The 16,584-nt window shown below is 36.4% G+C and overlaps 1 protein-coding gene across 4 annotated transcripts in view; it reads left to right on the forward strand.

The window, feature by feature from the left end:
- THBS2 (thrombospondin 2) overlaps window positions 1–16,584 on the forward strand; it is a 58,517-nt gene that overhangs the window by 9,128 nt on the left and 32,805 nt on the right. For all 4 annotated transcript variants that reach the window (XM_027854830.1, XM_027854831.1, XM_027854829.1 and 1 more), the window contains 4 exons: window positions 10,304–10,473; window positions 13,183–13,323; window positions 14,352–14,448; window positions 16,296–16,466. In XM_027854830.1, the coding sequence (XP_027710631.1) occupies window positions 10,304–10,473; window positions 13,183–13,323; window positions 14,352–14,448; window positions 16,296–16,466 (579 nt within the window). The remainder of the gene's footprint in view (window positions 1–10,303; window positions 10,474–13,182; window positions 13,324–14,351; window positions 14,449–16,295; window positions 16,467–16,584) is intronic.

Consider the following 16,584-nt stretch of genomic DNA (forward strand, 5'->3'; position numbering starts at 1 on the left):
ATCCATCCATCCATCCATCCATCCATCCATCCATCCATCCATCCATCCATCTATCCATCTATCTATCTATCTATCTATCTATCTATCTATCTATCTATCTATCTATCTATCTATCTATCTATCTAAATATCTATCTTACACTGGAACCAGCTTTTAAGTCTGCTTTTTACTTTGCCATGGGAATTATTCCCCTCATTCCCTATAATTAACAAAAAAATAAGTACAAAGCAATCTTATCTTCTTTGTACCTTTGAGAATTGTATAACTGTGAAGATATGGCCTATGGTAGAAAATTATTTACGAACGCCTGGCTGTTTCTTTCTTGTATTTTCATTAAGTAAACTCTTGATATATATTTGGGTTTTTTATAACAATTTTTGAGTGATAAGAAGGTAACTACTGGTAACCTCTGAATTTCTGTTTTTGTAAATGATATGAGTTATATTTTTCTTCCTGGTCATTTGGTATCTTCTTTTTTTCTATTATATTGAAAATCAGTCATTTAACTATCTCAAAATTTTATTGCTTCCATCATGGTTCCTGGTCTTGTGTATACTTCAGCTGATCTTCCTATCATGAATGCATTTAGCGTCACTTCTATCTATGTAGAATATTTGTGACTGAGATGTGGTGGTCCCACATCAAATGATGACAGAAAAAAAATCATTTATTGTAGTAAATTTAATTTTTTTTGTGTTCTTAGTACCTTCTACTCTACTTTCTGCCACCTCTATAACTATAAGAAATCTCATAAGACTGAGAGTCATTTTAATTTTTCTTTGTTTTCTTTGTCATGGCCAAAGACTTTATCACCTAGTGGCCAATGTATTGATGAACCTCTCTGGGCTTATATAGGCTGTTTCTTAGAAAGCAGATATAGGGTATTGCTAGGATTATACTTGAAGGCTTTCTAGCATAGTGGAATCTTAAAAATTCTAACTTCATTACTGGCCCTCAAGAATCCAGGGTCTCTTTTTGCCACAACGAGGTTTGAGGGTACACAATATATTGAATTTAATTTTATTTGTCGAAACCAAGTTTTTTGAGTTATTATGTCTAGGTCTTACTATATGCTTCTCTTTACTATATGCTTACTATAGCACTGTGACACACAGTATATCTTGTCACAAACCATCTTCTCTCAATCTTCCAGAAGGACTTAATTGCTAAAAAAAATTAAAAGCTGTCAGAAAAATAATTTTTGAGAAATTGAGATAGGATCAGAGGGAAGATAATAGGAATGTTTATTTTCCATGATCCTTAGAATTATTCTTTTCTTAATTATAAAAGTGGACATTTCTAAATTGTGAAAACGTGAACACCTACAGATTTTCCATGTTCGTTGAGATTAGCACAAGAGGACCTGGCTTATGCTGAAATACAGGAGATTAAGGTTAGCTCTATTAAAGATAATCTTGATTATGGCTGATTAACCCTAAACTGGGTTAGTGACTGTGATCAGCTAGTTTTTCAAAAGGGTAAACTCTGGGTTGTTTGAAAGACAATTCTACTTGGACTCAGGTGAACAGACCACATAATTTCCTTTCTGGTTCTGTGATTGCATTATTTTTAAGCCTTCATAAATCATGCCCATGGTAAGTGACATAGAATAATAGAACTATGGAATCCTGGATTTGGAAGGCGCCTTCAAGGTAGTTTATTCTGACCTCTACTAGAATTATGGGTCCCCGGTGTAATGCCATTAAATTGTTACCCCCAAAAGTATTTTTATGACATTTGTGCAAAGTAAGCATGGTCTATGTGGCTAGTGAGCTCTAAGCCTCTAAGAACTCATAGCAAGAATAAAGGCAACCAGGAAGATCCTATGGTGTTAATGGATAAACTTTGTATGCACTTGATTTAGGCAGATCCTTGTGTTACCATTTAGCTTGTGGAATGAGAGTAGAAAAGTTGAAGAGGTGGAATGATGAAATGGAAAAAAAAAAACAATAATGAATTTGTAGCCAGAGTTCTGAGCTTCCTGGCTCTGCCACTCACTACTTGTATGAGTTTGAAAAAGTCACTTGCACTTTCTGACAGTCAGTTTCCTTATTTGTAAAATGTGTCTCTAAGGTGCCTTCCAGTTCTAACTCTATGATCCTATGAGCTGGGATGGATTGTGAAAAATGAATGTATGTGGGGTGGGGTGCATAATGATAAATGTTGTAGGGTTCATGCTAATCTTATCATTTTTAGGCCTTAAAGTTTTTTTGGAAAGCTTCTTCCTAAATTCTTATATGTGACTGTTTCTAGTCCTGTGAATATTGTGTATGTATGTGTGTGTGTATGTAAATGGCTCAGTTGAAAGAGTACTGGGCCTAGAGTCAGGAAAACCTGAGTTCAAATTTGGCTTCAGACACTTATGAGCTATGTGACCCTGAGCAAGTCACTTAACCCTGTTTGCCTTAGTTTCCTCATCTATAAAATGAGCTGGAGAAGGAAATAGCAAACTACTATAGTATCTTTGCCAAGAAACCCCCAAATAGGGTCATGAAGAGTAGCACATGATTGAAATGACTGAGCAATAACAATAATAATAAGTCATAATATTGACTTGAAGACATATTGTCTTGAACAAGACTTGAAAGTGCTATGTGTGTGTATATATACACACATTGTATATATGTATATACACATATACATTGCTTATAGGTATATATGTATATCTATCCATTTCTTTGTTTCTGTCTCTCACTTTGTCTCTGTATGTATATACTTATGCATTTATGTATATAAGTAGGTATGTAGAACTAGACCTGTGATTTAATTAGTGTCATGAACTCCCAACCTAAGAAAACTGTCCTTAATAATATAAATCATAATAAATGTAAACCTGATCTTCATCTTATAGTCTGAGAAAATTGCCTGGGATACTGAGAATTTAAGTGTCTTGTTCAGGTCAGATAGTCATTATATGGCAGAAAGAAGGCTTGAACTCAGGTTTTTCTGACTCCAAGGCTGTTCTTTATCTATAACACTATACTATTTCTCTCCAAATATGTCAAAATTTGGTAAAAACCTGGAATCCTGCCCTCTGACATGCTAACATACCATCCTCTGGGACTCAAAAATACTTTCTATAGGGACCCTGGAAGATAGCAGAAGAAGCAATGGTCTTAGAGCTAGAAAATATGGATATCAATCAAGGTTCCAACATTCACTGACTACATGACATTGGATAAGTCACTTCACTTCTATGACAGTTTCCTCATCTACAAAATAATGGGTTAGATTAGGTAATCTCTAATGTCATGTTATTTCTGATTTTACCCTCTTTCCCCACATAACATATTTATATATTATATGTCTGTAATAATATATTAGTATAACATATACTACATGTGTACACATATGTGTGTATGTGTGTTTATATATATACATACATATATACAATTTGACATTAAGAGAGTAACTATTACTACTGCTCTTTTGGGGGGTACATGCTAAGGAAATATATTGTTTGGAATAAAGTAACAGAGCTGTAACTAGGGTGTAGTCATGAGAGCTTTTATCTAGGACAGACAACCTGGAGGGTGTTTAAAGCATTATTGAGAGTATATTTGCTCCCTCTGGCATATGCATCTTCACACACACACACACACACACACACATACACACACCTCACTGCCTCCTTCCCTGATATCCCCAGCATTGACCTAGTGATAGTTCTTTCAGGTTCAGAAGAGGGCACTGATAAATGACAAAAATGCTGACATTTAAATATATCATCAGAAGAATATGCATTGACTAGATCATACCTGTTTCTAAAACATTGCATTATGAGTCATTTATATCCAAACTGTGTCTTGGATAAGTATTTGAAGCTCTTCATCTCATATCTGACATGATCTCAAGATTATGTGACTCAGCGGCAGGTTGGAGCTCAGAGTCATTTGTCATCCTATGAAAGGTGGCAGACAGTTTTGCAGAAGCTTGGAGAGAGTCAAGGTCAAATGATAATTTATCGCTCTTAGAGGATACCATCCAGGCAAGCCTCTTTCTGTGTACAAAGACAGCTTTGTGTGCCTATATTCAACTCAAATGGCTTAGGAGAAACAATTGTTAAATTTTCAGTGTGAGCATTTATACCTTGGAAAATGGCAGATGCTACAAAGCAGATCTTGATTTATTCTTCTGTTAATTGTCTAGGCTTAGGAAAAAAAGGAGAAAATGTCCATAGTGTAAATTTAACTTAAAGGTGTGTGGTGTATACCTTTTATTTTATGTTTTTTTGGGGGGGAAAACCAGTTGTTATAACTTTTACTAGGACAGTGCTGCCTATATCCAACAAATGAAACAACCTGGAAGCTTTGAATTCAGTACTGATCTAATTTTTGCAGGTTTTTAAAGAAATAGTGGATTTTTGAATTTTTAAGGATAATGTTTAGTAAAAAAAAAAATCTATGCCTTCTGTCTTCCTTAGGAGGGGTATACTTGAGAACCTAAAGTGTTCATGTCTATGAAGATGGGATTGTTTTTTCTATGTGAGCTTTTAAAGGACTCCATGTTATTGACCCTCTTTGGAAATGGCTGTGTTGTGTGTGTGTGTGTGTGTGTGTGTGTGTGTGTGTGTGTGTGTGTGTGTATTAAAACATCATTACATAGGGTAGTATGGCACTCCCTGTTGTGATAAATGAACTTAAATTTGCTCTTAAAAGTAGAAATATGAAAATAACCACTTGCATTGTGCTTTGTGCAAAGGCGTGTTAAAGGTGAACGATTCCACATGTTGAGAAAACTGCAGCAGTTTTAAGATAGCTCATAGAACACACAGAGAATAGACTAGTTTTAAGATCGCTATCTCTATCATGCCAAAAGGAAAGAGCATAGAGGAAATTTGTCAAGATTTAGTTTATTTGATCATTGTCGACAGCCAAATTTGATACACTGGATTTAAGAATACCACTATGGAATCTACATTAATAATCCAATATTATTATTACTATTAATAAGAAGGAAAAAATTACACTTATTAAGCACCTACTATGTGCCAGATATTGTGCTAAGTATTTTATAAGTATTATATAATTAGATCCTCACAACAACCCTGAGAGTTAAGTACTATCATTCCTATTTTATGGTTAAGGAAATTGAAGCAACAGTTATGTGACTTGCTCAGATCACACAGTTATTGCATCTGCAGCCGGATTTGAACTCTGGTCTTCCTGATTCTAGGCCCATACCTCCACTGGAGTGCTCCACCTGGGTGTTTCATAATAACAATAATAAAAATAATAACATTGAAAAAAATTAACTGGAAAATAGTCTTACCTCATTTAATAAAGTCTAGACAGTTTCATTGCTAAATATTATAATTTAAAATTGAGAAATCTTTTTTTTATATAAATAAGCCAATCAAATACATAAAAATCCAGAGATCAGAATCCCTAATCCTGGCTCAGATGTGATTATCCCATGTGGAGCTGGTTTGATATTTAAGAAGATTAAGTTCTTCTCTCTCTGTTATGATTTGAGGGGTACTGGAAAGGTTCATCTGCCTCCAAATCTTTCCAGACTATCTGAAGCTTGCAATTCATTCCTTTGGGTGAAGACATTGCCTTCTCTTGGTATGCTAATTTCAAATGCAAATTTAACTGTGGGAGGAGCAACATAAGCATATATTAATTATAAGTCTTTTAGTGTGAGTCATTTTATAAGACCTACATAACTCTCCAACTGAAAATTATATGGAAGAGCAGAGCCCAGAGGGAGTAAGAGACTTCTTGGCAATAGGAGAATGAGGAGAAATTATTTTGAAATAAGACATGACCTGAGGAAATATAGACTTGCGTATGATGTTCTGGGTAGCTAGAAGCAGCATAAGACCACTCAGTCCCTTTGGTAGAGTGCTTGGTGGAAAGACAAACTACTCAGTTCTTAGCTTTGCCAAAAGAAGCCTTTGTCCTATAGATTTTTTTAATCCCAGAAAGGATTTCACTTTCTTTGGCACTTTGTCCATGCCATTAGAATGAAGGAGAGTCTGAAGGAATGAGCTGCTACATTTCTGTCCATAAACAGATGGAAGGCAGATTGCTTTATCCCAAGCCAACAATCCAGTTTTTAGTTGACTTTGTCAGCAGGTGCCATGTTTCAAGAAACAAAATACTTCTCCTCATACCCTACTGGCAAACTACAGTGGATTCAAATAGCTTTTAATATTTTATTCACTGAGGGGTGCCAGTAGGACAAGCCAACTCCCAGACCCTATATTCAGACACTTGTATTTGCCTGATTATGCATGTTACCACTGGACTGTAATGGAGCTGGGAGGGGTTAAGGCAAGGACATTACTCCCAATGCAATTACCTACCCATCAAAACACATTAGAAAGGGAGAAGTAGGTGTGTCACTGTGCTTGGAAGAAAGATTTTCCTAATATTCAAATAAAAAAGAAACATTATCAGCTTAAAGAGTCTGGCTAAGTCAGCCTGGCATTTATGAAATGTGTTATAAAATGGAAAAGGGAGAGTTGTGATAAGAGGCAATATTAGAATGGAAACTGCCTAACAAGTCCAAAGAGAAAGCATTGCTAAATGGAGACCAATGGTTTAGCGGGAAGAGCCCTGGAATTGGAGTAATTAGAGATCTGAGTTGAAATACTAACCCTGGTTACCATCAGCAAGTTATTCAACCTTGCTAAGCATCAGTTCCTCATTTGTCAAATAGGGATTAAAAAAGAAATACTTACAGTACCAACCTATAGTACCTAATCTACTGTGAGGCCAAAATGAGATATGCATGTAAAATGATATAAATTTCAATTATCTTTTATTTGGATTTTTATATCCCTACATTATTTTATTTTATGCCTACATGAGGAGTAAATATTTTCCTGTCTCTTTTATGAACCTTCTTTAAATAGAGCATTGTTAATAATTACTAAAAGGTTCTAGACTCTAGAACAGGGATGGGGAACCTGCAGCCTTGAGGCTCATGTGGCCCTCTAAGTTCTCAAATGCAGCCCTTTCACTGAATCTAAACTTCACAGGACAAATCCCCTTAATAAGAGGATTTGTTCTGTAAAACTTGGACTCAGACAAAAGGCCACATCCAAGGACCTATAAGGCCACATTTGACCTTGAGGCCACAGGTTCCCCACCCCTACAATATCCAAGAATGTTTATGCCAGTGAGTGAGTTACCTCAAATGTGAGAATATTTCTAAAATTGGGGATTATTCCTTATTGATCCATTTGGGACCATTGATCTTTCTATACTTATTCTGTCTGGAAATAGATGCTCTAGTTGCTAAGCACCCATCTATACCAAGGAGGTATTGACCATATATGGCTCTAGCAACTTCATCATAGCTAATGTCTATTTGGTGCTTTGTGGTCATGGTGTACCATATATCCATTATCCAGTATGATGAAAAGCAAGGCAGATCCATTTTACAGTTGAGGAAACAGATTCAAAGGTAAATAATTTACTTGAGATGACGCAAAGTTGGATTGAAAAGAAAAAGAAAAAAGAGAAAGGAGTCTCAATCCCAAAGCCTCTGACTCCAGGTCTAGATTTTTTCTGTGATTACTCTATTTATTCCTGTATCAGTGAGAACTCTTATTGCAAGTCAGGGAGGGTAATATTCAAATGTTATGCTGTAGGGTCTTGTAGTAATTAATATTTCCTAACAAAAACCATGGATAAGAATAAATTGGAATAAACTGAAGATGCTAAAGATGTTCCTCAAAAGGAATCCAGAGTAAACAGAAAAGTACAGTGCCAACCACCCAGCACAGTGACTTGGGTGTAGAAGACTCTTGAGAAATATTTGTCAAATTGAATGTTTTTGTTTTTGTTTATTTATTTATTTATTTATCTTTTTTGAATTGAATGTTTTTGAATAGAAATAGATTACATCTGAAAAGGTTCTGGAAATGGGTAGAGATTATATGCTAAACATGAGTGGATGAAGTGGTTCTAGAGTTAAATAACATGAGCATATAAAGATGAAATAGTACATATATATAATCCGGTTTGAGAGGTAACTTGTAGTGGAATAATGATCTGGTGTTGGTTTCAAGAATAAACAAATGAATGAAAAATCATTTACTAAATGCTTACTTTGTATCAGGCACTGTGCAAAGTGTGTTGAGGATACAAATATATAGCAAATATAGGCCCTGCCTTCAAGGAGTTTACATCCTAATGGAGGCCACAACACATAAAAGAATGGTGAGCAGAAGGGGCATATTGGTTCAGAAATTTAGAAGGAAGACCTTGAGTCATACCTTCTCCCTCACACATACTATGAGACCTCAGGCAAGTTGCTTATCCTTTAAGTGCCTCAGGCAACTGTTAGACTTCAAATTTCAGATGAATCATTAATTGACACTAGCAGAGGACATCTTTGAACTGGAAACTCCCTGTGAGGATGAGATCATAGGTAGTTTGGACCAAAGAAAATGTGATGAAGTCATCCTAGTGAAGCAAAAACATATTGTTCAAAGGTAGATCTACCTCTACTGTTTGAACTACAAATAAGGCACTGCTCCTACTTGGGGGGGTGGCATTAAAATTAATATGTGAACCCAATCTGGTCCCTTCGTCTAGAGACTGACAGATTTGACAAGCTGACTTGTCAAATTCTAGGCCAGGGCTGTTCCATGGGTCCTGGGTTTCTTCATGTTGCTGGATGTCACATACTCATCTTTGGCTCCAGGACTGAGGCCCCAAAGAGCACAATCTTATCTATGGGAAAAAGAAAGGTGGGTGAAAGTTGGTAAGAATAAGCAATGTAAATGGATATTATTTTTAACATATGATATTTTATTTTTTCCCCAATTACATGTTAAAACAATCTTTAACATTTGTTTTTTTTTGAGTTCCAAATTCTGTCCCTCTCTCCCATCCCCCTCCCTGAAATTGTAAACAATCAGACATAGGTTATACATGTACAATCATGTAAAACATTTCTATTTTAGTCATTCTGTACAAAAAGACTTGAATAAAAAATGAAGGAGTAAAAATAGCATGCATCAGACAATATCAAACAAATATCAGACAAAAATAGCATGTATTCAAACAATATCAGTTCTTTCTCTGGAGTCAGATAGTATGCTTCATTAATAATCCTTTGGGATTTTCTTAGATCATTGTATTGCTGAGAATAACTGTCATTTCATCATATGATATTGCCATTGCTGTGTACAATGTTCTCCTGGTTCTGCTAACTTCACTTTGCATTAGCTCATGTAAGTTTTTCCAGGTTTTTTTTTCTGAAATAATTCTGTTTGTCATTTCTTAGAGCACAATAATATTCCATCATGATCATATACCACAGCTTGTTTATCCATTCCCCAATTGATGGGCATCCCTTAGATTTCCAAATCTTAGCCACCACAAAATAAGCTGCTATAAATAGTAAATTGATATTATTAAGAATAAGTAATTTACATAGAGAGTTAAGAGAGAAAGTCTTTTTAAAAATGGAGGTAGTGGTGGATATACTTTGTTTCAAGAAATTGAACCTAAAATAATCAACCAATAAACACTTATTGAATTCCTTTTATATGCCAGGAATTGACTTGTGCTAGCCAATAAGGATACAAAGACACTACTAAGTAGTCTCTGTCCTCAAGGGCATACATTCTATGAGAGGAGGCAGAATGTATGTGTGTGTGTATGTCTGTAAGAAGTAAATATAAATTATGTCGATGGGGGTTGGATGGGGGGAGGTTATGACTGCAAGGATCAGGAAAACCTTCACTGGGAAATGTCAGATACTAGAAAAAAAGGAAGGAAGGTGGATTATAGTTTTACTAGATGAATGAGTCATAAGGAAGGGAGTTTGGTGATAGGAAAGAGAGGAAAGTGAGATGATGAGTGGTCAGGTGGGCAAGAGGGTATGCAGTGATATTTTAGAGCTGGAGTTGGGAAGAAGAACAGACACTCAAAATCAGGGAAAGAACAGGAGAAAGCCATGTCAGTGTCAGCATGAATGCTATACTTGACATAGAACTTGAATACATCTTTATAAAGTTGCAAATGTAAAGGTTCCTAGGATACTGAATATGCTCTCTTCATAAATGAAAGCTTTCTTCTGTCAGTGAACTGTCTTTAAGTGGTAAGTCGAGTTTTGTGGAACGGAACTGGATTCCCTTGTGAAAAAAGAAAAGTTGTAATTAGAAACAGCTGATTTTCAACTCCTTTCCATTGCTGTGGGTATAATTTAGCATCGGACCACTCCAAAAACAGATGCCACTCAACTCCACCTCTGGGGCCAGCATATAATTCCCCAAACAAACTATAATCAGAGGTCCAATGTTGCCCGTGCAACTCTTTTTTGTTCTCTTCTCCTGCAGCTGAAATGAACACCATCAATGAGAGCACGGAGATACTTCACCTTAGCCCAAACATAGAGAAAAAGACAGAAGTTTGCGAGCGCTCCTGTGAAGAGCTAGGCAGCATGATCAATGAAATATCAGGGCTACACAGCCTGGTCAACAGCCTCAGAGACAATCTAAATAAAGTGGTAAGTTCCGCTAAAATTAAGCTGGAGTAGAGAAACATGGACCCATTTGGTTTAGTGGAAAAATCATCAGTTCTGGAGTCAGAGGATCTGAGTCAAATTTTTCCTCTTGTGTTTACTCCCTGTGAGATCTTGAGCAAGTCGCTTATAATCTCTGGGTCTCAGTTTTCTTACCTAAAAAATGAGGGAGTTTAAAGTTAGATGGCCTATGAGGAGACTTTTTCATCTCTAGACCTTTGTTTGATAATAGAAGAGTATTTCCCTAAACTTAGCTGAATGTTGACAGTGTGTGTGGCTGCAGGTATATCTGCTGATTCTTTTTGTTGGGCTGGGAAATCTGGTCAAGAGGTAGACTTATGGCCAAACTGAAATGGTTTCCCCAGAAATTCCAAATTGCGTATTTGACAGATGGTTGTTCAAAGAATTCTGTTTGTTTGTTTGAGTGCCATTTGATGCATGAATCCATTGACAAGAGAATGAAACATGAAAAGGTTTGCAAATTCTCTAAAATTCCATCTGTCTTATGTCCAGATGCAGGCTCTGTTTTAAAGAATATATGACATTTGTAGGAGATGTGGCAACATTCTTTGGCTTAGTGGCTGATTGTCTGGGACCTGAGTGGAACTAAAGAAGGGAAGTGAGAAAAATAGGCTAATGAGGAAGAATTATAGCTCTTTACAAGAGATAAAAGGCATCAGGATCTAGATTTAAATTTAGACATAATGAATACCTGTAGCAAGTTTACTTCCACACAGTAATAGAGATCACGGTATTAATGGGAGGTTAGCAAGAGTGAGAAAGAACAGAGTTGGGACATCTGGGTCTGGTTATTCAGTGACATTTGGGGAAAAGCAAGGGAAGAGAAACATCTGTGAGGGTTATGTGGCTGGGAAGAGATTGTACTGCGGCTTAAGAGATGTTCTGTGTTCGGATTCTAAATCAGAATTATACAGGCCTAGCTCTGAGGCAATCCTCACTACTTCTTACCGTGCAATTAGTAAGTGCACAAGTACATAGTCTTTACCTTATTCTGGCTCTCTACAGGATGTAATAGAGAGATAAAGTGTGAAGTCATGAAAAATAACAGTGCTAGGGCTATTTTGGGGTGGAGAAATTAATCTGGCCTTCTTGTAGCACCAAGCACTTCAAGGACAAGTCCTTCACCCATCCGTTCCCCCAATTATTTAGAGACTCTTTAAATTTTTCATTTGGGAAATTCATTCTCATTTTAAAGCTGGACCTGGCTTAAGGAAACGGAGATTATATTGCTTCCATTCCTATGATCTGTTGCTTCCATTATTAGTGGAATGGTTTTTGGATCTCTTTGCATCTGCCTGGAGGAAGTATCTGTCATGAATAGCTAAAAGCAGGAACATTTCTCATTAGAGTAGAAAGCATGGATAATCCTGTACCAAAACAGAGCAAAAGCTTGACAGTGTCTGCTGATGTACGTAGTGCTGGGACAAATCCACGAAACATGTGTCCTTTCCTCCGGGGCATTCCCATATCAAGAGCTGTTTTTAAGGGGGCATGCATTAAAGCAGACTAGCCAGGCAGATAGATCTAGGATAGAGGGCATTCACATTCTTTTACTATGATGATATTGGTGTTGGTGGTGAGCTGATTTTTCCCTTTCTTTTGTTGTTAGTATAAAACATGAGCCACTTCTGTATATCCTCTCCCGCTGCTTTCTGGAATCTCAGCCCGGTGGCAACAGCCAAAGGAGGCTGCCTTTATCTGTTTGGTTCATCACCAAAACCATTGAGTAGAAAGGAGAAAACAAAGTTTAGCTTCTAATTGGGTGTTGTCAAATTGGCAGAACATCAAGATGTGACGTGGGTAAAAGTAGAAACTGCCTGTGTAGCTTTGGTTTGAGGTTAGAAAAATATTTAGAGCTAATTTTATTGTAGTAATAGTAGTAGTAGAAGTTATAGTAGTAACAGTAGAATAGTACTAGTAGTACTAAGTAATTGAAGTAATAGGTAGTAGTAGTAGTAGAAGTTGTAGTAGTAGTAGTTGTAGCAATAGTAGAATAGTACTAGTAGTATTAAATAGTAAAAGTAGTAGTAAATAGTAGTGGTAGAAGTAGTAGAAATAGTTGTAGTAGAATAGTAGTAGTATTAAGTAGTAGAAGTGATAATAAGTACTAGTACTACTAGTAGTAGTGAAGTAGCAGTAGCAGCAATAGAAATAGTTGCAGTAGTAGTAGAGTAGTAATAGTAGTATTAAGTAGTAGAAGTAATAGTAAGTACTAATAGTAGTAGTAGCAGCAGTCATAGGAGTAGTAGTAGAAACAGTTGTAGTAGTAGAATAGTAGTAGTATTAAGTAGTAGAAGTAGTATATAGTAGTAGTAGTAGCAGTAGTAATTGTTGTTGTGGTAATAGTAGTAAGTATTTATATAGTTCTTTATGTTTCTTCAACTTTGATTACTTTCCATCTTAGCTAGTCTAGAGTCATCTATCACAAAGTGGTATAGATATGTACTTTATGTTTCTTAACAATAACAATAACAGTAACAGTAGGTAACCTAGTGCTTTAAGCTTTGCAAAGGTTTACTTTACCTACATTATTATTTCATTTGCACTTATTTAAAGGAATAAATAGTTTACCAAAAACCAGCATGTTATCATTAAGATGTCTTAATACCGACTTGGAATTGAACCCTGGATTTCACTTGTGTCTTTTGCCTGGTGATGTTTTTACTTTTCTAGACAAATGATAATCAAGTTCTCTGGGAACTTGTTGGTGTCCCTCTAAAAGTGAGGAACCAGACGGCATGTTGGCAAGATGGCCGTTTCTTTCAAGATAATGAGACCTGGGTAGTGGACAGTTGTACTAAATGTACTTGCAAGGTAAGAATTTGGAAGCACTTTTCCTCCACGAGATGGGGAGAGGGGGAAGAGAGAGAGAGAGAGAGAGAGAGAGAGAGAGAGACAGACAGACAGACAGACAGAGACAGAGACAGAGAGAGAGTTGAGTGAAGATAATGACAGAAGTGTGGGGAAAAGAGATAAAGAGAGGTCAGAAAGAGAGACAGAATGAGTAAGGAAAAAAGAGAAACAAAAGCATAACTATCTTTCCACTCTTTTATAACCTGTAAGATACATGCTCATTCTTTGAATAATCAAAATGTAGTTATTTTTGTAGGAAAACACACTGTGACTAACAGATCATTCCATATCGAAACAGGAATTAAGTATTCCTATAACAGAAATGTGAGAGCTGATAAGAATCTAACCCCCTCATTTTGCAGGAACTTGAGACATAAAGGGGTTAAGTGACCTTTCCAAAGTCACAAAGCTAGTAAATAGGCTTAAATCTAGTTATTCTGAATCCTCACTTTTCACATCCTTGTTTATGAATTCTCTTCTATGAGGAAATTTAAGTTTAGCATACTTTCTGGGAAAAGGTGAGACCCAGATTAGTTAATAATTCATATAAGTGATTTAGCCCCTAATCCTCTCTCCCAGCTTTGCCTGTTTGTCACTGTTTTGGATATTCATACCACTTTTTTAAAACTAGTTTTTATTCTTTTTTTTCTTTTCCTCTTTCCTAATCAAATGCTTGATACCTGCTCTTTCTTTCTGGATCAATAGGGAAGGTCAAGGGATAAAATGAACTAGAGAAAATCATCCTGCTTCTTGCTGCCTGTCAATTTCAGGCAAAGGCAGGGAAGAATGCACTTTTGTATCTTTCTTCTCCCTCGAAAGTGACTAGTAGTCATAGTGTTCCTTCCTTCCTTCCTTCCTTCCTTCCTTCCTTCCTTCCTTCCTTCCTTCCTTCTTCTCTCCCTTCACTGTTGCTGTTTTGCAAAGGTTGTACTGTCAGTGTTTATAAAAATGTTTAACAGCAGAAACTAATGAAATGACTTCCTTTGCAGAAATTTAAAACAGTTTGCAACCAAATCACCTGCCCAGCAGTAGCTTGTGCCAATCCCTCCTTTGTTGAAGGTGAATGTTGTCCTTCCTGCTCCCCCTGTAAGTATCTACTATTCCAAATGGGAAGAATCAATTTTATGCAAATTAGAGCTAGCTGGTAGCACAATGGACAAATGTCTGACCTGGAGTCAAGAAGATCTGACTTCAATTTGATCTCAGATACTTATTAGCCATGTACCCTTGGCAAATCACTTAACCTTTCCCTTAGTTTCCTCAGCTGTAAAATGTTATAGAATAAGCAGAGTGAGACACTACTGAATGACTGAACAACCACAAAAATGTATCAGGAACTGGGTTAAGCACTTTAAAAATATTATTTTATTTGATTTTTATAACAATTTCATGATAGTGGCTATTATTATTCCCATTTTACAGTGGGAGATACTGCTATCTCTCATCTTATTGTGAAGATAAAATGAGATGATATTTATTTGTAAATATTTGTAAAGTGCCTTAAAACTTTAAAACACTATATAAATGGTAGCTATTACTACTACTACTACTACTACTACTACTACTACTACTACTACTACTACTAGTGTATTTATGTAACTGAGGGTAAGAAGTTGCTAGGAGGATTAAGACAGTGAATGCAGAGAAATGAGCAAAAAAATTCAGTCTCTAGGGACCACGGTGCTTTTTTTTTTAACGAATAAAGTAATATTTTTCATCAAGATCCCTTGAAATCCTCCAAAGATAATGTCCACATAAATAGAATACTACTACTAATAATACCAGCTGACATTTATATAGCCATCACCAGTTATTACAATGTGCTAGTTAGTCTCATAATAGCCCCATAATGTGGGTAGGATAAATACTATTATTCTCCCTTTTCCCTTCGGTTGAGGGGGCAATTGAAGCTAAGGAAGGAAGAGTATCTTGGCCAATATCCCATGGCCCATAAGTAGGGGATCCAAGATTCAAACCCAGGTTACCTCTCACGATAATGTTTCTATGAAAACACAATAAATTTGAAGAGGTATTTTCTAGGTTGAATTTTCTAATTTTTGACTGCTTATTTTTTAATGTTTGTTTTGATTTGCGATTAAAAGAATAAGGAACAAGACCGGGACTAAGTTTTCCTATGTCATGGCAAGATTGAGGATCTATTTTTGGACCTCTCTCTCTAAGTCTTTTCTGTTGTACTACCTTTTGTCTTCCCACTGCCTTTTACATTTCCGTTACTGGAGTATCCCAGCCCTGAGATTGATCTTTGATTGGTGGGTCAGGGTACAAGGGTTGGGTGGGATCTCAGCATTGTGACCAGCTATCAGTGACACTGATTTGAACCTGGATTCTGATTTCAAAGTCAATGTTTTTTTTCCACTGTAGTCTGCCACCTATGATATTGGTCTTTTATTGTTCCTAGGATGGTTTCTGTTAAGGACCATATGCTTTCTAGAAAGAGAGAAAAATGTTTTGTTTCGTCAGATAGAAAATAATACATTTTAGGTTCATTCATTACAATGAGATCTAACCAGGGACATGCTGGTAAATGTTTAACAACTAGGTTTCTGAAAAAAAAAATATACATGACATATTTTAAGGTTTAATCTGTATTATTAAGCTTTTCTCCATCTTTTTAAAAAATTCTAGACAATTAACACAACAGTAACTCAAGTCCTGATTTGTAGGATTTGTCCAATTCCAAGGAATTAATGCCCACACTGAAAATGTAACAGTTGTCTCCTGTGAGCTGGCTCCAGCTCACCCCTGAATCTAAACACATTTTTTAAATCATTGCTGTTCAGTTTAATTCTAGTAATTTTTAAAAAAGCACCTATTAAATATGAGACACTGTATCATTGTTGTGCTCAAGTGACCCAACTATCCATGAAGGTGAGACCTGAACTTTAGCATATTTTATTTTTCTGATCACCCAGTTAATGACAATGAAGAAGGCTGGTCCCCATGGGCTGAATGGACAGAATGCTCCGTCACATGTGGTTCAGGAACACAACAGAGAGGACGCTCCTGTGATGTCACCAGCAACACATGCCTGGGACCCTCTATCCAGACAAGAATGTGCAGCCTTGGCAAATGTGACAACAGAAGTAAGTGGGGGAGGGTTCTGTTCTTGGAAAGCCCCCATTTCCTTTATTGCTGTTACCTGGCATGTCAACAAGTTCAGACCATTCTTTTTTAAGCTTGCTGGTGTGCTTGTAACTCTTT

Source organism: Vombatus ursinus, unplaced genomic scaffold, assembly GCF_900497805.2.
Source record: "Vombatus ursinus unplaced genomic scaffold, bare-nosed wombat genome assembly UNPS02010639.1, whole genome shotgun sequence".
Classification (NCBI taxonomy): domain Eukaryota; kingdom Metazoa; phylum Chordata; class Mammalia; order Diprotodontia; family Vombatidae; genus Vombatus; species Vombatus ursinus.